General features: G+C 40.1%; 1 protein-coding gene across 2 annotated transcripts; it reads right to left on the reverse strand.

The window, feature by feature from the left end:
* Nucleotides 1-2,018: 2,018 nt before the first annotated feature.
* GOPC (golgi associated PDZ and coiled-coil motif containing) lies at nucleotides 2,019-24,217 on the reverse strand. Of its 2 annotated transcripts, XM_035109168.2 has the most exons (9): nucleotides 23,689-24,217; nucleotides 14,631-14,795; nucleotides 12,272-12,295; nucleotides 10,542-10,717; nucleotides 9,437-9,602; nucleotides 7,463-7,558; nucleotides 6,926-7,090; nucleotides 5,761-5,941; nucleotides 2,019-5,049 (listed from the first exon to the last, which is right to left on the reverse strand). In XM_035109168.2, exons 1-9 carry the CDS (start codon nucleotides 24,004-24,006, stop codon nucleotides 4,937-4,939), a joined length of 1,404 nt encoding a protein of 467 aa, XP_034965059.1. In that variant the 5' UTR covers nucleotides 24,007-24,217; the 3' UTR covers nucleotides 2,019-4,936. The 2 variants fall into 2 exon arrangements, with proteins under 2 accessions (XP_034965059.1, XP_034965060.1); XM_035109169.2 differs by lacking the exon at nucleotides 12,272-12,295 and having other exon boundaries at nucleotides 23,689-24,216.
* Nucleotides 24,218-24,835: the final 618 nt, after the last annotated feature.

The following is a 24,835-nucleotide window of genomic DNA, read 5'->3' on the forward strand; positions in this document are numbered from 1 at the left end:
AGCATGCTAGAGATATTTTGCTCTTCCTTCCAACAAGCTTTGTTTGCTGCTTAATGTCTGTGGCTTAATTAGACCTGTTACTTGATGGAGATTCAGGGCTTCATAAGGCTGAAGATCTGCTCTATTATATTAAATTCCCCTTTTTACTACAAGCAGCTCAAGGCTCTTCATTTCTCCAGGTTATCCTCACAACCATGTTGTGAGGTAGGCAAATCTAAGCAACAATGATTGGCCCCAGGTCTCACCACGAGTTTTATGGTAAATTTAATCCTGGGGCAGGAGTCACCTCACCAAAGTCAGCAAAGCCCAGCACAAGGATTTCCACTTGCATAAGGCTTCCCCACCCTCCCCCAAATTTGGCACTGGGGGTCTAGCAACCCCCCAGAACAGTACATGGGAAATGTCTTTCCCTCTGGAAAACTGGAATGTTTGCACAGATGGATGAATGGAAGTGTTGCACCGAATTCCATCCTTGGGTCTCCCAGGCCTTAGGGCACTTAATACCCCTCTGCCTAATTCCACATTCCAAGTCGTGGAAAGGGAATTATTATTTCCCATGGGGCTGCAAATGTATGGGGGTCCCTTGTTTGCACCTTTAAAACTAACCAACTTAGGCTGCAGCCCTGTACATACTTACCAGAGAGCAATTCCCACGAAAAAATCAGTGCAGCCTATTGTAATCCCTGGCTTGCCGTTGTTCACTTTCTTTCAACTAGAGGCAGACAGCCTGTTCCATAGATTTGGCGCTGAACAGGATTTTGTAAAACAATTCTTTTGCAGCTCTGGACATTTGAAAAAAATTTAAAAGCCAAGTTTCTTTAAATTGTAATAGTTTACTATTAAAACACATGTTTCATTGCATTTGTTTAAATAAATGTGTTTACTTGTTGAAAGTAAAATCCTCATTCACAGGATTTTTAAAGTGCCTGTTGGAGTTCATTTTCCCCAGTGAAAATTCGTTTTAAAAAGAAATTCACCCCAAAGGATGAAGTTCTTTTTCCTCAAGACTATATGGCCCAGAAAAATAAGAGGCCCAGAGCTCAGATTGAGGGAAGGGGGGGAGGAATTCCAGAGTTGCCCAGCAGTCACACAGAATGTATTCTAATATGCATTTATCACACAGATGCATTGCATAGACAAGAGGAGAGTGCTCTTGTGCTCATGTTTTGCTTCCCACACACATTTGGTTGGCCACTGTAAGAACAGGATGCTGGACTGGATGGAACATTGGCCTGATCCAGCAGGCTCTTCATATGTTCTTTATTAAAATTAGGTAAGGTTAATCGGGGTCAGTGCTCATTCTCAACACATCACTTTGAGCAATTAAGTTTTCAGTTGCAACTAACTACACTAATGTGCAACTTGCTCTTGAGCTATCATTGAGCAAAAAGGAATTCTGAAATGTAAAATGAAGTGTTCCAACCACAATAATGCAAACAACTTCATTTACAGGCTCATCAAATTAATCAAACTCAGCTTAATTAAGTAGGTCTGCAGGTCTGAGGTCAACATAAAATGGAAGGGGAATTAGCAGAGACTATATAACCGCAAAAATCTGGACACTGCATGTTGCCCAATATTCTGACAAACTTGTACATGTGTGGTATGCCGGCTCAAGAGAAACTAAGGAACACTGCAGAAACTGAGCATAAGAATATTGACTTTCCCCAAAAGGCCTTCAAGCCTAATTCATCCAACCCTTGGGAACAGAATAACTAGCTATTGACAAAGCTGGGGGGGAAACCACGTATTACATACGACGTCTGAAAATTCCAACATGTTACAGTTGCTGGTGCAGCAGTCTGCATGATTGGTCAAATAGTAGTGCAATCACAATAATTCACAATAGCATCAGAGCAAAATTTCAGAGGTCTGGGATTTCCCAAAGTGTGCCTAGACAAAACAATGGTGGGAAGTGGCTGAGGGAGTTTCTGTGCAGTTATTTATCAGTGCCATTTACAACCAATGACTTGTGTGTAGTGATACCGTCACAAGGAGAACAAAGCAGTACCAGCAAACAGTGTTCAACAATAGCCTGATTTTAATAAATAGTGAAGTTGTGCAAATGCAACAGAGAAAGGTCTTCTGCATTTGTCACTTCAGACAGAACAAAAGTATATCAAGCGGAGAACATGCTTCTTCGCTTGAGAGTGGAAAGTAACATTCTCTCACAGATAATCCCTGGATTACTGTTAACAAGGGATATAGGAAAGATCTTTCAACAGACTAAGATTCAACATGCTCAGAAATAGTGCAAAATGGAGCAAACATTGAAGAGAATTCATTCTAAAAAAGGGGGATACCAGGTAATTTCTTTTGCACATGTCCTACTGACACAAACAGGCTTGTGCAGGAACACTGTGCTCCTATGTCAACCCTCCATTTTGCTCCCTTTAGATTCCCAAATGAAAAGCAATACACAGGGAATGTTTTTGTAATATACACCAGAAAACATCACGTGCTGCTTAACAGCCTCATATGGCAGGGCAAAGGCACATCCATGAACAGCAGAAAATGCAGCCTTTCCAATTTCATGGCTTGCTTAAAATACTAGGCTTGCAATGGAGGCAGTATCATGGTTAATATTACTTTAATATACAGTATTAAAGGAGCAGCTATAAAATTTTACTGCAAATCAAATACAGTTCCATGAGCAAAATGACACACAAAAATTATTTTATGAGCAACAGTTAAAGAATTTTATAAATAGCAAAATCTTTGCATAAAGTATTTACATTTAAAGATTTCTCTATAAACATATGTATATATATAGTGCACCTAGGAGAGACAAGTTTAACTGTGTTCTACAACACAATGGTTTTTTAACATTAAACATTAGGTTAACTGACATTACACTAAATGCCTTTTACTCGCTCTCAATTTATGTACATTCTATAAAAAACACTTACAAAGCTGTCATTTTACATTATTTGCACTCTCAAAATACATCTTTACATGTTACATTTTAATGGCCCGCAGAACAATGAATGGAAAGCAGGCGTTTCATGCTTTATCCTATTATAATAAAAGCTATTACATGGTTTTTAACGGTTTGCATATAGAGAGTGTGCGCTCTAATAAGATATAGATACATACATACATATATATATACACACACATACACATAACTGAACAGCAACCTAGCCAAGACAGCCCCCAATGTATTCTAAAAATGCCTTTGGCATTCAGGTGTAAAACTATTTTGCACATTTGGGGTTTAAAAAAATATAGTTCTGTAAAATACTAGGACTATTATACTGTAACAAATTTGGTACCTGATCCTGCACAGTCTTAAATATCACCTGGCAAGATACAGGATGCACTCAATTCCCACTTGCTAAGGGCCAGTTGATCCGAACCTCTCAATGTAGCACAGCGTGGGCAACCAATGACATGGCAAGCACTGCATTTATGGATGGAAACAACGATCGCTACGACACGATCATAACTGGAGAACACCTTCCACAAGGGATCTAATCACATGGAGTTCTGGTGGCCTACAGACTTTTAAACAAATGACAGGCAACTGGGCAATCGCTTTCATGTTACCTTACAACACTGCAATACATCTTAAAAAAAACAGATGTAAAAATGGTATGATGAGGCATTCTCTGGACACAGCCTGAAGCAATCAGATGACTATCCAACACCATCCTCCCATCTTAAGAGTGTCAAGTGAATCAGTTCCTCTAGCAAAGGATTTAAATCAAAAATCTGAATTGCCCCTCTTAGCAACTCTCATACAAAACCATGCCTACAGAGAATGTTTTGTAAACTTTTTGGACTGCATTAGAGGCACATTTCCATTCCAATGCACAGCAACCTTTACAGTTATCCATGTGGACGGGATATATGTAAAAATAGGTTGTTAAAGGATCTAAGCCATGATGTCCTCCTGTGCTCCCATTCTGTGGATGAGCCATTGTCAAAAGTGTAACAGTACTGTTAGCCTGTAGGGCACAAAGCTCCTTTAGACAGCCCAGGGTCACATAGATGGCACTGTATGGCAACTGTAAAACATACTATGCAGTGGAAAGAACGGACATCTAACTCCATCCTAATTCAGTTCACATAGAATAGCCACCCAATGATACAATTTTGTAAGTTGAGCATGCTACACTTAAGGGCAGACATAATTCCAAGAGGCCAATTTTACACTTATTTTGCATTTTAAAATTAACAGTATTCTGTTTAATACCTTTGGAGAATACTTCATGTCCAGCATTGATTGGCACGAGAGTTTAAAGGAATGTATTCCTATATATATGCTGCATTAAATAATGCTGAAAAACATCTCAGGAACAGATCACTAGGATCTAATTCAGAGATTTAACGTCACAATAAATATATAGCAGCTAAAATGTTTTGTATGTGTATGTTTTAAACCAAACTTATTTTTGTATATTGTGAAAATCTGAAATGAAATGACTTCGCTGTTTACCTTTTTACAATACACATTTTAGAAGCAACTAGATAAGTCAGGAATATACCTCTGAGAAATCATGTCTCCCTTATATATGGTCATTAAAATCTATTTCTCTAGCAAATGAATGCCAAATTTCTGCTTCTGCTATTAGTCAGAGGATCCAAGTGTCAAAGTTCTTTTGCTTTAGTCTATCCCTTTTATCATAAACAAGATCCAAAGTTAAATTCAAGAAAAGCCTTTGGAAACAACATGCTTTGGTGCTTATAATTCAAGGGAAATTAATCTGACATGCAACGTCTTAGAAAAATGGGAAATTTTACACATTTAGATACGCTCATAATAAAGCCCTGAGGTAACCAACAGAACAGCTTTTTCCAGGCAACAGCAACACAGCTTCTCTTTATCCCTTTAATAGTCCTTTATAATTTTATGTGGAATTTTGAATGCAGAACAGTCTACACAACCTGTCTTGAGGAAGGGACCAGTCCCACTGATGAGTTAGGGGTGGTTTTAGGCTAAGCTTTCAGCAGATTGGTCTAGTTTAGATATAGTCTCTTCTGTTTCAACTGAATTTCCTAGGTCTCCATTTTCATGGCCATCAATACTTGCTTTCTTATCAAACACTGCAAAAGAGAGAAAAGAATGTTTGTAACATTGCTGCACAGGAAGGCAGAAATTCCAAGACTTCTAGAAATGGACTGTGTATAAAACAAGTTAAGAAGAATAGGAACTACTGCAGGCCAAACCACCTTTCCCCCATCTACTTGTGCTCTTGCAAAGGGTTAGGAATTAATATATGGTTCTCCACCTCCCCTCTAACAAGACCTTCCAACTAGCACAGAAACAACAGACAAAACAGAAGTGCGTACACGATGCGGAGGCACCCCAAAATTATGGGTAGGGATTTGGCAAATCCAGATTTTGAAAAGTGTGCTGCATTAATCTTTGACCAAATGAACTTCATCAATATGATATCTTTAAATCATATCACATCACAAAAATAGTCACCAAGAAAGAGGAAAGGAAGAATATACATTCAATTTCAAATCAAGAGTCTGCTTTATGGGAATATAGGAAAATATGGCAATATTCTGACAAAAATAGCAAAGGAAAACGATGAGCTGGCATTCTGCCCAACCATTACATTTGCCAAGAACATATATGGTTTAACCTTGCATTTTGGGACACAACTGCATAACTGTCATCCCAATCTAAGGACAGATCATCCTAAGCATATCAAAACAATTGAATCTAAATTTACAAAATCAAGTTTTACTTGAATTGTTGTACCTAAGTTAGTTATTTTTTTTATAAAAAAACACCAGAACATTTACCTTGCAATTGTTTGACATCTCCACATCCAGATTTTCTATTGGAAGCAGAGTTTCCACCTTCCTCCAATTCATCAAGATACAAACGATAACGATGTCCACTCTCATCCTCATATTCTACATTTTCATCATCTGAGTCCACTTCTGGAGCAACGTACACAACTTCAAACTCAATTTCCCCTCTCTAGAATACATAAATGAAGAGTATGTTGCTCTAAGAATGGGCAGTCCATTCAGAACACTTAAAATATGAAAGCTCAGAATTATACAAAGTGTAGAATAGCTATACAACAGAATAGTAAAAAAAAAAATCCTAATATAAAAGAAAAACCAGATCAACTCTTGCAATACATACCTGCAGAGTATATTCATCCAGATAATCTTTGCTGAAATAAGAACATTTGGGAGGACTTTCTGGACATTCTGAAGCAAGGCCCAAAATGCATGGACTACTGCTCAACATTAGTTTAATTCTGGATGTGACTTACATGTATGGAAACTGGTTGTTTTTTTAATGGCAATACAGACAATTTTAAGAGCCTCTAAATCATTCATCTAGTGAAACTTGCACTTTCAGTAATTGAAGAAGAAAGCCTCACACAGAATGTTTGCCCTACCAATGGTGCACCTTGGGTCTCAAATTTAAGTGGTGCCTTGTGTGATGCCAAAATTTGGTGCTCCCCATGCCCCTTCTCATGTTCCATTCAAAATCTTAGTTGTGGCATCCCCTGCAGCGCCCAGTGCAACCGAACCAGTCGTGCTCCCCTAAATCTGCCCCTGGCCCTATCTTAAGAAACATAGGAAGCTGCCTTACACCAAGTCAAGCCACTAGTCCATCTAGCTCAGCCTTGTCTACACTCTCCTGGCAGGAGCTCTCCAGGGTTTCAGAGAAGGAATCTTTCCGAACCCTGTCTGGAGATGCCAAGGACTGAACTTAGGACCTTCTGCCCTTTGCATGCAAAGCATGTGCCTCCACTACTGAGCATCTGTATGCTGCCCAGTAATTAATAAACCCTCTTAGTGCTTATGTTCAGACACACAGAATCCTTAGTCATAGAGCTGAAATGGAGAAATGTCAGGAGGCCCTGCTCCAAATTATTGGTGAAACCCCACCAAATGTATATATGCATATTAACAGTTCAGTATTCATGATATAAAAATAAAATACCTGCTGCGAAAGAATAGTTACAGCTTCTTTATGCTTGGCATCTCTCAAATTAACACCATTTACTGCCAAAATGGCATCTCCAACATGCAGACCTCCACATCGATCAGCAGGCTGACCTGGGTGAATTTCAGAGATGAGGATGGGAACACCATGCTCCTTTCCACCCTATCACAATGACAGAACACAAGTCAGGGGATTGCAACAATTTCAAAATGATTTATAGCCTAACACTGTGTATGTTCTTCACTGTAGGTTTCAAAAGTGTTGAATTCATGCTGTTCTTCAACAAATATGGCAATAAGTATTTGCTGCTTTGCATATTTGATCTATAGCACAGTTTATAATGCATTTGTAACAAAGATTTCACAAAAGCATAATGGAAAATTTGAGTTCTTTCAGTGGCATTTATAAGAGAGTTACAAAAGCAAGCATTTTATATAGGTAACATGGGCCAGTGTGACACACAGGAAATATAATGTTAAGTATTTTGTTAGTAAACACTGAATCCTAGAAAAATAAATTAAATTCAAATATTACGGTAATTGAAATGCCCAGTCCTTCGTGATCTTCTTTAACCAATAGAACTTTCCTTATGGGACCAACACCTTGACTCTTCTTTAAGGCATCTGGATCCTAGTTTTTTAAAAAAATCAAACAGCTATGAAAATGCTTTTTTGAAGTTTTCCAGAGATTCACAGGACGCTACTATCACTACAGACAAAACAATCTCTAAATTCAGAATGCTATAGACATTGCTGCTATAAGAAAATCACCTTTCTAAAGATTACTTTAGAAAGGAGAGCACATGCACCTCAGTCCTATCCAAGTTGATGTGGCACAAGCAAAGGTTTTTCCTACACTGGCTTCAAGATAAGCAGACTTTAAAAAGGGGGGGCACTAAAAAGCAATTAGAGAAAACCCTTGTTACGGTTCTGGAAGTCACAGCGATGTTCCAGACGTTCAAGGAAACAGACTTCCATTTTGATGGTGTGTAAGAGGCTGGAAGAAGTCCCACCACCCTCACTACCCCTTTCCACAGTACCAGAGCAACAGGCCTTATAACCTCTAGCACCACAAGTGTTTTTAACTGAAAGTTTTTTAGGTTGTTTTGGGGGCCCAGTTTAGGGCCTGAAAGGTTGTAAATAAACTAAACAAAAAGGCAATGCATTCCTTTGTGCCAGCACTATAAACCCCATGTGTTTCACCACCTCTGAACAACAGGTTGTATGTTCAAGAGCTTGGGAGACTCAGTATGCAGTGCAGAGGATAGGCTGACACAGGAAGGACCCAAGTTCAAATCACCACTCAGTCATGAAGCTCACACACTAAATCTCAGCCCAGCCTACTTACAGGGTTATTGCAAAGATCAAATGGACTATCCTGACCTTCAGAATTTAAAAGCAGAATGCCTAATAAGATTCTCACATCTATAAATTAAGGGTGATGTGGATGTAAATGCTATGAACCCTTTCAATATTGGATATCTTTTTTTATTTACAGCACAATCTTAACCTCTTACTCAGAGGTAAGTCCTATTGACTTCAAGAGGGAATACTCCCAGGTAAGTAAGTAAAGTAAAGTAAGTAAAGCGGGTGACGCTGTGGTCTAAACCACTGAGCCTAGGGCTTGCCGATCAGAAGGTCGGCTGTTCGAATCCCAGCAATGGGGTGAGCTCCCATTGCTCGGTCCTGGCTCCTGCCAAGCTAGCCGTTTGAAAGCACATCAAAGTGCAAGTAGATAAATAGGAACCGATACAGTGAGAAGGTAAACAGCATTTCCATGCGCTGCTCTGGTTCGCCAGAAGCGGCTTAGTCATGCTGGCCACATGACCTGGAAGCTGTCTGCGGACAAATGCCGCCTCCCTCGCCCTATAGAGCAAGATGAGCGCCGCAACCCCAGAGTCGTCCATGACTGGACCTAACGGTCAGGGGTACCTTTACCTTTACCTTTAAGTAAAGTAATGACTGCAGCCTATGTCACTAACTAGGATTCACTTATTCCAAATCCCAATACAGAATATGATAATTATTCCTTAAGTTTCATATACAGTTGTACCTTGGAAGTCGAACAGGATCCGTTCGATTTCCAAAATATTCGAAAACCAAATGACAGTTTCTGAAGCTACGGAAGCCTCATTGGACGTTCGGGTTCCAAAAGAACGTTTGCAAACCACAACAATCACTTCCGGGTTTGCAACGTTCAGGAGCCAAAACATCTTGAGTTCCAGGGCGTATGCACCAAGGTACAACTGTATGCACAATTTCAACATTTCTTCCCCTTGACTATTGAGGTTAGTAAAAAAGGAAAAATGCAGTCTTTACACGCACTGTGATAAAATAGTACTGCAATTTAATCTACAAAAAATTAAATTCCTTTTTTCTGCCCCATTGATCTGAGCCATAATAAGAATTTCAGTTTTGAATGGCAACAGATATATTAATATATCCAATGTCGGGATACATTTAAAGGTACAAACATTATGTTGACAAATGTTGAAAACAACAAGCTTACATGTCCTGGGGGTACTTGCATGGGTCGCTTTAGATCATTACGACCGCGACATGCCCTGATCACAGTTTTATGCCGGTGCAGATGGATTTCAGCTTCCAGCTGGTTCCAGAGTTTATCATGAGCAGGTCCTTTCATATCTCTGCCTAGTAACTGAATTTGCTGAACCCTACATAATGAGAAAAGAACATGATATGTATGAAATGAGAGGTTCAAACTACTCTTTGATTTGCTCTCTCAGTGCCATGTTCTCAAGTCCAATAAAGAGGTAATCAAATGGCTTACAGTCACTGCAATAATAGGAGAAGAAAGTGGGGAGGGTGCCGTACCATACTCTTCCATAGCCAAGCTTAAGGCTGCTTCCACATTTGGCATTTACTGTGAATAGACATGCTTTGTTCACTCACTTTTTAAGGAGTATTTGTATAATGTCATGAATAAAACACCCCCCTCACATTTTACCTGTTCAGCTGCAGACTTTTTCCAGAGCTAAAAAATACCTCTATGGCTGAGCTGTGCAATTTTCCCAGGTATAGATGGCCTAACTGCCACTCTGGCCAGTTAAACTGCTCTTCTTTCTACATGATCCATTTTTCTTCTCCAGGAATCAAGTAAATCACTTAAAATCTTGGTCCAAATAGCACTGTCTCTGTATCTGCTTCTTCCCCCTTCCCCCTGTATTCATGATCAGGAGTGCAGTGAGGAGGGAGTATTTAAACCACACATGCAGGTCCCAATGAAAATAACCCCCTTCCAATGTTCCAAGCTCAGGAAAGGGGAATTGTCCCCTTTACTACATAAAGTTAGAATCTGGGAAGCAGAATTGATATTCCACTTCCAGCTTGAAGCAGAACTAGAATGATTGCAGATTGCTGAATCGCCCATGTTTGGAAGCATTCCAAGTCTGACCTTGTGAATCCAGGTCCTAATCTTCTCTCACTACAGATAGTTTTTATAGTGGTTCAGCACTATCCTGATAAGCTCTTATAGTCTATTCTTCCACATCCCCCATATGGTCCACACAAATACCCTGAGATCAGGCATGTCAACTCCTAATCAGACAGTTCTGTCCCAAATATCCATCGCAAGCTACTGAATTTTTACATACCTTCCAGCTAGCTCTTTATCTAAATATTTGGCTGCAAGTCTTGCCCCATATACTTCAGCCTGGAGCACAGCTATGTGTCGACGAAGTGCCTCATTTTCCTTTCGAAGTAGCTTCACTTCAGCTTCAAGTCGAGCTTCTTTCACCTTTTCTTTCTTGTTGGCTTCAAGTTCTCTCTCCTGGCGAAGTAAAAACCCTGGTTATTTTAGCCACAAGCTAAACATTCCTATTATGTGGATATAAAAACTGCAAGCATCTTTATACAGTAACCTTTAATTTCACAGAAAAAAAACCATGACACACAACATTTAGATACAATCTGCGTGTACACATTTACAACGGTTTTGCAAGTGAGTAGAAAAATGTTCATGCCACTAAGCATTTTACAAATCTTAATGTTTTGCATATCTAATTGCATCACAAGGCAACTTGAGGGACAAGTCTGGAAAGCTACATTTGTTCAAGAAGAACTACAATTGAGCTATCATAATGTGAAACTGTTTTGATGACACGGCAGCTAGTTTAGGATAATACAGCATGGCACTGCTTATTAAAAGAAATGCAACTATGAAGAAGAAAGGCAACTAGTTGGCTTAAATTATGTATATTTAAGACATATGGCAAGCATGTTAAATGAACTGAAAATAAAATAAGCTTCTTTAAAAATAAAGTGGTTTTTTAAACACACAAACATAATACCCAGCATTGCTGTTCCAAGGCGTATTTAATTGCCAGGGAACAACACAGAGATAAGACTTAATGAACTGGGGCTTTGTATTTAGGAAAAAAGGTAAGCAAGGGGACAAAGCACGAGAAAACTTTAATAAATATGAATAGTGTAGTAGAGAGAATGTATTCCCTCTCTATCCTCCTCATTCCTAATGGACAGAGTGGATATCACCCATTGTTTACACTACAGAAAGGTACAGGCATGGAGAAATGAAGTTTTCCTGATTAAAATTGAAATACGCTAGAAAAACCACATTGAATCTCACCATTTCTTGTCTATATTCCAATAGGATTTATAAAGGTTTCTAAGTACAGTATCTATTAGTTTAAAAATTGCAAGTTAAGTTTATGAACTACTTTCATTTTTAATTTCTGCACGTATATCATGGCAGCCTGGGCAAAACTATAGCACTGTGCCATTGGCTTTTGAATGCAACCACTGAAGGGTAGGTAGGAATAGAACACTACATAAAAATACCATCGTGTGGCAATTTTTTTAAAAAACATGCTATTTTACAGGACCTATAGGTATTCTTAAAACACTGTGGATTCTGGACAAACAAACAGATAAACAATTTAGGTTTCATTGCACTTTGCATGACTTTTTGGTTCTTGAACAGCTGGCTGCCATGCTGTATCAAAGCTGATTTTGTCTAAAGCCTGAGTGCATCACAGAGTTAGTAGCCTGGATCTCTGGATTGAGATCAATGTCAATCTTTAATAACCTGCTACATTTAGACTCAATTCCAAGCTTTACTTCAAAATTCCCACATTAGTCATAGCAATCAGCAGCAGCAATACAGACATGCATGTTGAGTAGAAAAGAGCATCAAATCTAAAAAGGGTATTGAACATAAACAGGGACTTGGCTAAGAAACTGTGGTGAGGAAAGAATCTAGCAGAGATTCACTGGCACTAACTTTCCAGGCTAATATGCGCAGCTCTGCAGAAAACTACTGCACTGCTTTTCATTAAACACAAATGAAGACAGCCAGTGAACTTACCATATCCTCCACAGAAGGGACAGACTTAGGATGAGAGAGAAGAAGTTTAGTGATTAGAAATACTGGCCAAAAAAAAATCAACCTTATAGAAGGCCATACATTGACAAGATTCTTAATCTAAGCAGTAATCAAGTTGTATGATCCATGGTTACAAAGAAAACAATTACTATAAATACTTGTTACAGGTAGGTAGCCGTGTTGGTCTGAGTCGAAGCAAAATAAAACAATTCCTTCAGTAGCACCTTAAAGACCAACTAAGTTTTTATTTTGGTATGAGCTTTCGTGTGCATGCACACTTCGTCAGATACACTGAAACAGAATCCACCAAACCCTTATGTATATTCAGAGGGTGGGGGGTGGGGGTGATGGGAATGGGTGATGGGCTGATGGGAGTGGTAAACCTGCAGATGGCTGTTAACGACTGATGATGACTGCAATTGGTCCTGGGGGGGGGGGGAAGCAAGGGCTGAGGCGCTAAAGAAAATAATATAAATACTTGCTCATTGAAAATGGAATTTCTCTCACACTGTGAAATTGGGAATATCTCCAAATAAATGGAAACTGTGATTTTACTAGCAAATTTCCTCCCTATATATAATGACATAAAACAACAGTTTTAAAACATGCATAATCAAACCATAATCAAAGCCTGCACTACAAAAAGCATTCTTTTTTAAAAAGAGATGTGAATACTGGTGGGGCGAAATTTAAAAGAAAACTGGTCTGAATATGTTCTTTTTTCAGTTCCACTTCCTTCTTTTTCATGGGCACGGTCATCATTTTGATATGGTTTGAACAAGAACTAGCAGAAACTGAAAAACAAGTATGCCTTTCCAGCTAAAAATGAGCAGCAGATTTTGTACGTTATCACACCTTTTACATAAACTAAGCCTTTCCTACAATACCCTCAAAAAATTACTGATATTTGTTTCTTGGCAAATTGAAGATTTATACTTTTGATTGATCATCTGATTTTAAATCAAATAATCAATTACTTCAAATGTATGTCTGGAATTCAGATTGCTACTCAGGTTCATTGATAAGACCTGTACTAGCCCACTCGAACTTTGGATTTCTTTAGCCAACCACTGTGTGGGAACAGGATGCTGGACTAGATTTGGTCTGATTCAGCAGGGCTCTAATGTCCTTATGGTGCTTCTGAAACTGGTTTCAAATTGTAATTTGCCAGGCATACATGAGATTCTATAAAGGGGAGAGGACTTGGGCTCACAAAACTTATTTCACAGTTCTTAATTATAAGTGTATGTGAATAAAAGGCTAAGATACAGTAGCCCAAAATTTGTTGACTCTAGCCATGAATAAAATCTCATGCAGCCCCTAGCACACTGGAATTTGACCGACTAGATAGTTCATTATATACATGACGTGCTACTATAACTGGACAAGCACTTAGAAAGCTCTTATCCAAATGTGTGCTACTTGCATGCTTCAATTCTATAATACTGAATTCAATCCACAAAAATAGGGGATGCAAAAATTCTCCTCTAAAAACTTCTAACTTTGAGAGTGGAATCCTTTACATCAGGGGTGGGGAATCTTTTTGGCCCAGTGGGCCAGTTCTCCATCTCCTCCATCCCAATGGGGTGGTGAGAGCTACTCATTAGTCATCACCTGACATCATAATGACATCAGTTGATTGATACCTGTCAAAGCTCAGCACTTCCCCAATGCCTGGCTATCAGCTGGTTGCCATGTGCTAGGGAAGCACTGAGAACAGGTCTTGGAAAAAGATTTGCACAGCACTTATAATCCCTCTTCTCAGTGCTTCTCAGGCACTTTGTGCAGTGCTTCGGAAGGATCCAACAACCAGCAGCTTGTCAGACACTTGCATAACAGGTCACAAGATGTACGCTCCCTGCAAAGCCCCTTTTGGTCAAGCACCACCCTTACGTGTTCCACATATGATTTCATAAGTGATGCCCAGTGTAAGGAAGATGGCTTGGCAGGTCAACTGTATAGTCTTGGCAGGCCAAATTGGGCTGATTGGGGTGGGGGGGACGACTAAGCCTAACCATGGCAAGTGACATTCAGATAAACTAGATAAACTGCTTCCTAGATAATACAGAAAGGCGGAAGATGAATTCTATGAGCATACATGCATACAAATAAAATACCGTATTTACTCTATTCTAATGTTCACCTTTTTTGGCAAAATTACGTTGAGAAAATTTGATTCAATGGCACATTTACATTCACCAGCAAATACTTTTTTTGGTTTAAAGGTTCTGAAAATTGAGGTGTACATTAGATTTGATGGTGCATTAGACTCGAGTAAATACAGTAGTTTGGAGTAACAACTCTGCTATAAAAATACGTCCTTACTGTTACTAGTACTCACCAACTTTGCTTTTATTGTCCCCGAGTCAACACTCTGACCAGTTTTTGCATGGAGTTGAAGCTGGATGGCATGGAGTTGTAATAGTTGATCGTGCACCTCTTTTTCTAATACTGCTTTTTCAGCCCGTGTTTCTGTCAGTTCTGATTTCATGTCCACTAGCTGTGCCTGGAACATAAGTTATTCAATAATCCACATGATTAAAAGTCTATAGAAAAAAGATATTTTGACTCTGGATGTTTCCTGTGCTTCTTATTAGTGTAAATCACCAGCTTTTAAACCAAACAAATAACACAGGTTTCTCTACATATTCACAAAACCGCTTAAGAAGTTTTTTCAATCTGTGCAAGCTTGCATCCTAAACACAGATTCAATCAAACTGATTGATCAATAACGGGAACAGAATATTATAGAATAAACTGAAAAAGTGAGAAGATTCCACCCTTTAATAACATGTTAAAGTCCTGTCATACAGGAATGGTGGTCATGTATGTTTGCAAAGGGAAAATTTATACACAATGATATCAAGGAACAGACCTACTAAGTCATAACATATATGGAATGTTTGGCACAACCAATCAGAAATATATTACATACTGAAAGAGAAAAAGAATGTTCATGCTCAAGTTCCAAGCAAGTTTGGCAAATCATATCCTAACAGTTAGAACGGTAAAATTCTAAGGTTAGCAACAGTTAAAGATTTAGCATAACCTCTAGCTGATTAATGTGTTCCAGCAATGAAAGACGTCTAGCTGGGAATTCGCTTTTGCTTTCTGCTATGTAAATTGTCAGAGGCCTTTTGGTTTATCTAGTAAGCCTTAACATTCAACTGGGCATTAACAGCATACAAATATATGATTCAGTTAATATCCTGTGATCTTTTAACACAGCTGACAGTCAATTGTTTCCTGCTTGTTTATTCTTACTAGTATGTCACGTCTACAACAGGCTTCCTCAACCTCAACCCTCCAGATGTTTTGAGACTACAATTCCCATCATCCCTGACCATAGCTAGGGATCATGGGAGTTGTAGGCCAAAAACATCTGGAGGGCCAAGTCTGAGGAAGCCTAGTCTACAAAATAGTAGTGGATTACCCTATACCTTACTGTGTTTTAGGAAAGCCTGGTGGTATGTACTAGCCTTTACCTTAACTGTTTATTGATTTTATGGTTATTGCTGAAGGGTGTGAGTGGGTGGAAGAAGACTAACCCCAAGTACACTAGGCATTGTTAAACTGTAGCATAACACATTTACAGTTTATCACTGCAAGAAAAGAAAGGCTATAGTAGTCTAAACAGTGGTGTGTTATAATTCATGATCACTATTTTCTTTTATGTTGATTACTCTTTCATGGCTGTTAAGAGCTTAGAAAAAACACTCCGCCAATTGCAAACAATAATGACTGAGCAAGTCTTGCTGATATAATTGCCATCTTGCGCAAACATACAATCTAGATGTACAATTTGCCAACAGGAAGTCAAATGCTAAAAACTGACTTGATGCTTACAACTGTTTAGCAAGCCTGATCTCCTCAGAACTAAATAGCAAGAAAAAAAAGATTGGACAGCTTTAACAAGATTTATGTGCACATTTCACTACAGGAATCACTAAGATGGTTAAAACTGTATTATTTAAAAATATTTTTTATCCTACCATTCAACTTAAGGGTTTCCAAGGCAACCACATCAACTTCAGGGGACAGTAAGTAATGCTTTTAGAAGTGCAAGGCTCTGTATGAAAATTGGGAGATTATACTTTGCCAGTAACGGATTCCAGTGAGGAAAAGTGTATTGGTGAATTGTTAAGCTTTACTTCTCATTAATATTGATAAATTGCTGAAGGCTGTTCTAAAGTACAATTTTTAAGTCAACTTCAATTCCTAGACTTCAACAAACTTTTAATTAGAACATAAACTTACATACAAATAGTGTTTGATCCATGACTTTTTACCATATCTATGGATATGTTACTGATTTGATTCAAACAAGAAGAGGAAGGTACATTTGGAAGCATCAATAGATAAAAAATAGAGTAAGAAATAAAAGACAGCATTGATTTTCTCTAATCACCTTCAAGCTATTACTATGTTTAGAACACCAGTGTCACTATTTGTCAAAATATTTCTAACTTGCTCTATTAGCAGTTGATCTCAGGTTGGAATACACCTGTAAAACAATCAATAAAACAATCCTTGAAATCTAAAAACCATAAAGCACTAAATTCAACACAAAGTCTAAAATGCTTTACACCAACAAACAGCACAAGCAGGTCAAATACTGAACTACTCTCAAAATGGCCCAAATGGTTTTTTTAAAAAAATGTAAGGTTTTTATTTGTGCCAATTTATAGTCAATATCAGTGTCATGAAGGGGGGGATTCCATAATTGGAGCACCACAACAGAAAATGATCTTTCCTGCATCTCCACATAATGTTCATCTTCCAGGGGAGGGACGCACAAGAGAGTACCCCATCCAACCTAGCAAATGTTAATTCTCAGGGAGGACTATATGGAGAGGGGCACCCTTGCAAGTACTGAGGTCCCGAGCCATTTAGCGCTCTAAGTGTCATCATTAACACATTGAAAGCAGACATTTGGCATTCAATGTAGATGGATTCTATGAGAGACTCCCAATGGCAATCTTGCTGGTGGCTTCTGTCCCTTTTATGTCATCTTCAAGAGCAGCCCCATGTAGAGCACACTGCAGTAATCTAACTGCAAAGTTACAAAAGCAAACACTCTTACGGCCAGGCTGCTTCTGTCTAGCAACAGTCAACTGGCAGGTCAGCCAAAATTTGCCGAAACTGCTCCAAGCCACCAAAGCTCTTGAGCTTTGAGTGGCAAGATTGAATCTAGAGTACTCCCAGACTACATTCTTGTTCCTTCAGGAGGATTGCAGTCCCATCTAGACCAGGTTGGTCATCCAATTTCTGGAATCAAAACCCACCAATCTACTGAGCCTCCATCTTGTCAGGATGTAGTTCTAGTTTACTGGCCCTCATCCAGTCCATAACAGCAGGCATATGGCTATAGACACCCAGGACTTGCACATCCTCACCTGACTCAGATGTCGTGGAGAAACACAGCTGGGTATCATTAGCATACAGCACACCATAATCAGCACACCAGCTCCAAAAACTCCAGTGACCTCTCTCAATGGCTTCATAAAGTTGTTAAATAGCACAGGAGGCATAATAGAACCATGGGGGCTCCCACAGCTTGTCATGGAGTAGAGCAGAAGTTCGTCAATACTACCTTATGGGACCTATCCTATAAGTAGTAGAACCATGATAGTACCATGCCCCAAACATCTATCCCACAGAGCACTGAGGTGTGCCATGACAGGCAAGGGTTGAGAGCACCTGTAGGTGGTTGGATTCATTGATTCAATCATCTCATCCACTTCCTCAAAAAACACCAACCAAAGCTGATTCCAAGATACCTGAATAGACAGTACACTGGACAGCTCCACAGATATTGCAACTTGACACTATAGTTGGGACAATAGGATACAAGCAACTTTTTCTTCCAAGTGTTTAACAAATTTATCACAGCAAATACCCAGGAATCCAATCCACTTCCTTCTAAGTCTGACTACAACAGACTCTTTACTACTTAGAACCACTCTGCTGGATGATACTGCAATGCCTGAAGCAAAATAAGTCCTTTAGACATGGCACTGTGCTCGGTCATACTCAATGAGGGATCTCCACCATCAAACCAATCTAATGAGGAAATGGTCTCTCCATAACAACAGTGTTAATGGACGACCATCCCCCCAAGAGTTTGGATCCCAGCAGAAAGGAGATTCTATCTTGTATCACCACCTTAGAAGACCAGGGGGCAGGCATAGAAGGGCTTCTGAAGAGATTACTTGGGAGTGGACAGAGCTCCAGGGTTGTTGTGAGGACCTCTGTGATAAATTTTGCACAATAAAAAATGTTACAGAAATAAACAGCAATATGCTTACAATACCATACCATTCTGCAAAAACAATTTAAAACCAGAACTTTAAAAACCATACCAACACGAAAGGGACTCAGCTTAGCATATCACTACATCCTAAGCCACACTAGAAGAACAGACTGTAATGCAGATCACTTCAGAGAAGGAAGGTGAGTACCTTTTACAAAATATCAAATTCATCAGTCTCAACCAATTTATTTTTAGAAATCAACTACTGTATTATCATCAGAGAATATCTGGAAGAGAATAACTGGAAGCAGCTTATCTAGCCTACAAACACACATTTTTCAGTAAGGTAAGTAACAGCTGAAGAATACTTTATTTTATTTTTACCCTGAAAGTTTAAAGTGATGTGCTTAAGGGAAACCTATATTAACTCTATGTACATATTAGTTAAAGCATTTATTTGGCTCTTTTTAATTCAGAATACAACTTCAAAGGAAATAATTACTGAGGCTTATAACATTATGAATAAAACAAAAATTGAGAAAGTGTTCACTCTGTTCATAATACAACAGCTGAGGGTCATTCGATAAAGCTGACTGGCAAAGACACTTTTTCACATATCATACGAATGGATTCACCACAAGATTTAGTTCTGGGCAGAAGTTTAAAATGTTTAACTGTGACTACCAGGCTGACTTTCATTATCATAAGCTGAGGAAAAACAGCTTTGCATTAAAAAGACTCCCAAGGCTTGTGTTAGGGTCACTCTCCACTCATGTGCCCAGCTGTGACCAAACACAAACCAAGATACACTCAACTGGGACCTTTAACTGTGCACTGCAGGAAAAGGCTGGTAATGGGAGGCATGCTATCTTCCAGCTGTTTCCCTCTACTACTTATTTCATTGAAGACCTACCCTGGTGTTCTTCAGAAGTCTATAGACACAGATCTAAAAGCACCATTGCAATGGAGCAAATGTACAGTTGATAATCATTTGCAGCAGCATGGAAAAAAATATTTCCTCAAGGTGGCACTCTGTTGTAAGGATATCACATTTCCCTGGCACTTTCAAAACACAAGGTTTTATAACAACCATTTCCATATAGCTCTATAACAGAAAATGACAGCTGATGAGTGACCCAACTGCTGCCTATTCTATGCACTCTGTTTTCTGGATTTCTTTTTAAAAGCTGTTGTTTATGAAAAACATGTAACTTAGATTTTGACTGCTTCCCCCATACTACTCATGGCATACTTATAGGAGGGGGAATGGTGAACACGAACAAACCTATCTTTTCCTCTGCAGGTATATCTCACACAACCTCACAAAAATGACTAGAAGAAAATTAAACAACTGAATAGGATGAAGTCAGGAAGTTAACAGTGGGGCTGCCTACCAAATCTCTGCTGAGAGAGCATTCCACAGAATGGGAATGGCAACACTAAATGTCTGACCCATAGTTGAGACGAGTAAGGGTTCAGAAACATGGGAAACAATTAACAGTACTAGGCAACCAATCTGGGAAATAAGGGTACAGGTGGTCCTTAAGATATCCTGGCCTAACTTGTTCAGGGCTTTGCAAATAATAATATGAAGATTAGACATACAATTTGAAAAATAATGTACTAATCTGTATTATATTAATAGTATTTTAATACCATAGGAAATAACTTCTATTAACAAAGGCTTTGGGAGTCTTCTTCTTCAAAAGAAAGGTACCGGTATGAATTCATTTGGAATAACTTAGCTTCATAGGGGTTTACTCAGTGATGGCTCTGCAATAGCAGAAAGCACTTTTGCAATGCAGGATACCTGATTTTCTTTTATTTTCCCTACTTACTGCAGACCCTTAAAGCTAAAGGGACCCCTGACCATTAGGTCCAGTCGTGACCGACTCTGGGGTTGTGGCGCTCATCTTGTGTTATTGGCCGAGGGAGCCGGCGTACAGCTTCCAGGTCATGTGGCCAGCATGACAAAGCCACTTCTGGCGAACTAGAGCAGCACCCTTGGAGCCCCCTAAAAGCTGCTCATGGTATGGGGGACCTTCTGGAATAATATGAGACATGCTATAGAAAGCTGCAGCAGATACAAGCATTTGGCAAAAAAAAATTACCTTCCACAAGTAAGGAGCCAACACTTAACACAAACTGCAGTGTTTACTTGGAATATATGGAATTGTGATGCAAGAATACTTGGGAAAAAGCAAAAAAGATAACATGATGATCTCACTATGTCCTGAGGACAGTTGACTTCTACAGTCAGAGTAATGGGCTTCTTATTTTAAAAAATGACAAAAGGAGAGGAACATTATAAGCTAGCTTTAAAAATGAACTAGTATGCTGAAGTCACATTATAAATTGATGACAATCACTTGTTCAGACAATAGTAAGTTCACATTACTATAGAATAACTAGGATTTCAAGAGTGGACCAGTTTCTAAGTTCTATCTTAAAGCCTAATGTTACTAAATAATGGCATTGCAGCTTACTAGACAGAACTTCTTTTGCAATATACAGTGCTGGAACTTCAAATGTACCTGAGGTGTCAAAAACACTTTTTTCACATAGAGAATCCCAGGATGAATCCCTGGTCTCTTCAGTTAAAATGGATTGGGAGTAGCAGGTAATGTTAAAAGACTATTAACCTGAAACTCTGGATAGAGACTACCAGTCAGAGTAGACAATACTAGGCTAGACAAAGAAACAGTCTAACCTGGTATAAGGCAGACTACCAACATTTATTTTGAGCATAGTCCTACCGGTATTAGAAACAGAGTTGAAAACTTATCAGGTTACAAATGGTACCAACATTAGAGTCTATTTTGTATTGTTTTTGTTTTGCTTTATATATGCCTGCCTTGTGTTTTTATTGTACATTACCTTGAAAAATTGTATAGAAAGTGATTAATAAATTGATGAGAAGAACATTAACTCCAATATTTGAAACTATTAAGATAGGGATGGAGAACATTTTTTTGGCCACATTCCCTCTTGGCCAATTTTCTGAGGGCCAAGACAAATGTGGTCATGTACCACACATGCAGACTCTCACTCTTCATACCCCAAGCATCTGCCTTGGAGGCTGCAGCTCCAAAAAGCCTCCTCATGCAGCTCAAAAAGAGCCCCTCATACATGACTGATTAGTCTTGAGGGGGGAAAGATGCCGATAGAAGGCTTTGTTCTATCCTGATTGCTGTAGGGGGAAGGGAATGCTGCAGGCAGGAGGAGTAGCTGACCACATCCAGTCCATGGGCTCCCTGTTCTTCATCCTTTTTATTAAGATATGAACTTCATTATATGCGCACTGTAAATAATTCTGAATCCTATACAGTATCTGCTTATAAATCCTTAAACATAACTGATATAAGAATTAATGAGTGGAAAATTAGAGCAAGAAATGGGAAGGAGACCACTGTACTGTGGCCCACCTCCAACGCCTTAATCTTAATGATAATCTAAATCAGGCATCCCCAAACTGCGGCCCTCCAGATGTTTTAGCCTACAACTCCCATGATCCCTAGCTAACAGGACCAGTGGTCAGGGAAGATGGGAATTGTAGTCCAAAACATCTGAAGGGCCAAAGTTTGGGAATGCCTGATTTAAATCTCTGCAGCCCTAACTTATTTTGTCTCTCCTCTAGAGAGATCTAGAAGACTTATTCTGGTGAAATATGAAGATTTTCTACCTGAGGAAATAAAACAGACTACCAATGTTTCTTATGGGCATGGTCCTATTCTGGATGAAATTTTCTGCACCATATTAAAATCCTGGAATTGTGTGTTATTCAGACTTAACCTATACAGAATTGCTCTACAATGGTTACTGAATGATAATAATCAGACTGATACATTTTATTCTAATATGCTCATACCAATGCCTGTTACTACTTACTATCATATGTACTTAATTTTTTGCATGTTGTTTATAGCCACTGTATTGGCCATAATAGTACTTATAATTTGGATTTAGCAGCTCAATACTATAAAGTTGTGAGATATACAGTTATTTGTTCCATCTAACAAAATATAATATTTCTTCCATAGTATACTGCAATTACTGTAATAATACAGGCTTAATTATCAATGTAAATCAATAAACAAATTGTAATAACAGCTCCTGAAAAAAGATGGAAACAAGTTGATAACAAAATACTTATTTTGTCATGTTATGATACAGACTACATTTGCACTACATATTTTTCTCCAGATACTACTGCTTACACCATGTTGGCCTGGGCCTATGAGATTTTGAATCTAACAGTGTCTGGTGGACCACAGGTTCCCACCTTGATTTTTGTAGTGTGCTCACAGAGACTTGTGACTTAAGTATTTCCTTGTCCCTGCTCTGTCCATATTTCATGCCAAAAAAATATATAATATGCAATCCTACACTCCAACGGCAGAGTATAAAATTTGAGAGCTGGTGCATGTGAAAAAGAGAGAATGTGTTTGAGAGAAGACAGACATAGGTAATTTCCAATTCAGGGTTGGAATTAAAGTGGGTCACAGGTCTGGAAAAAATGAATGCATGTGTATACAGAAGATGAGACCTTTTGCATTCAAAGCATGCTCTACCACTGAGCCAGTGAGGTCATGGGTCATGTTTGAATCTCACATTACCATGTAACAGACACCACATTTAAAAATTCAGAATCCAAAGAGACTCCAAATCTGGAAAACTACATAAACACCATTTTAGATTAGATATTTGATTTCTGAAAGCCTATACCACATTGTTTCTGCCACACACCCTAACATTACCTCCTACTACACTGAGCTTAATTTTTAGCCAGTCACCAAAACCGAAATACTGTAACTTTTGCCTACAAGGAAGAGCCATAGACGAACATCTTTGCTCCCTCCTTGATGGCAAGGTTTCCAAATCTCTACCGCAAGGCCACGATGCTTACGATGGAGGCGCCCTGTGTCCTCACAGTATGGGGCAGGTGACACTGCTTTGCCTTGGAAGTGGGGGGGATTCGCCATTTATTCCCATTTCAGAGATAGGAAACTGAGGATGTGGACATGATTTGCTTTCCCCTCCTCTGAAGGGAAAAGGGGGGGGGCGAGCGTCTCCTCCGTCCCGTTTCCCACAAGAGAGCCCACAGCGGGCGGGAGGGCCGCTATTCTCTCCCGCTCCACAAATTCACCTCGAGCTTGTGGTTGATCTGGTAGACAGTCTGCGCTTTGTGGCAGAGCTGCGCGAAGCAGGAGCTGAGGCTGGTCATCTTCTGCCTCCCCTCGTAGGTGATGTCCGCCTGGTCGGGGTCGATTTCGCCCAGCAGCAAGTCCACATCCACGAACGCCTTGTCGAACTCCTTCTCCAGGACCTCCAGCCAGCGGAACATCGACAGGCCGCCGCCTCCACCGGGAGACGACGAGGAGGAGGCGGCCGCCGCCACTGCCCCGCCGCCACCACAGGCCCCTGAGCCCGATCCCCCGCAGGAGCCCACTCCCACGCCAGACATTGTGACCCCTCGGCGGGAGACGCCTCCGCTCCTTCTACGAGTCCTGCCGCGCTAGCGCACCGGCGCTCCCAGCCGACCCGACCTAACCCTCGCCGGCGCCCGCGGGACGGCCCCCTCCTCCCCTCGGTGCCCGCGAGGCGAGGCGGGACAGGGAAGAGTCGGCCTGAGCTGGAGAGCGGCGAGGGCGGAGCAGCGGCTGAGGGAGAACGAGAAGGGGGGAGCGGCTCTCCTCGCGAGACGGCGCATGCGCGCTAGGTGCGGCTGCGCTTCTGTCACCCGGTAGGGCAACGCAGAAAAACCGCTGCCGAACAGATCGGCGCTCGGCTTCTTCGGCCTGCCACAACTGAGGCTTCTTCGGCAGTCAGGTCGGTTGGGCCGAGATTCCCCACAAATCGTCGATCGACGGGCGCTGGCGCTACTGCTGCTGCTCTCTGCCAGAGGGGGCGCTGCGAGGCAGCTCTACTTAGAGGACGGCGCGAGTTTAGCAGCTGGGCTTTCGGTCTGGTTCTCATTCGCTTAAAGACGTGCTTCCTGGATCTTCCTCGACAGGCCTGTCTAGCCCAGCGTCTTGTTTCCCACAGCGGCCGGCACGCCGGACTTGAAATAGCGACCTGCAATGCTGCTGCTTATTGGTCCGTTGGGCGCTCGCATTGACGTTAGGAAGCCGCGCGGGAGAGAGCGCGAGGCGACGGGGAGCTTTCCTGAGTACCTTTCTGAGCGCTGCCATACTCCTCCCAGAAGCTGTGGCTGAGCAAGGGGGTCTTAATTGGGGGTGGGGAGCCTTTATTATTATTATTATTATTATTATTATTATTATTATTATTATTAT

Source organism: Zootoca vivipara, chromosome 3 (genome assembly GCF_963506605.1).
Source record: "Zootoca vivipara chromosome 3, rZooViv1.1, whole genome shotgun sequence".
In the NCBI taxonomy this organism is placed as follows: domain Eukaryota; kingdom Metazoa; phylum Chordata; class Lepidosauria; order Squamata; family Lacertidae; genus Zootoca; species Zootoca vivipara.

Excerpts from the sequence above, each read along its gene's own strand:
- GOPC (XM_035109168.2), bottom strand. The coding sequence starts at position 24,006 with ATGTCTGGCGTGGGAGTGGGCTCCTGCGGGGGATCGGGCTCAGGGGCC. Across the intron at positions 10,718-12,271 it reads TCCCTTCTGTGGAGGATATG|GAGAGAGAACTTGAAGCCAA; the intron begins GTAAGTTCACTG and ends TTACTTCGCCAG. Across the intron at positions 7,091-7,462 it reads GACTGGGCATTTCAATTACC|GGTGGAAAGGAGCATGGTGT; the intron begins GTAATATTTGAA and ends TCATTGTGATAG.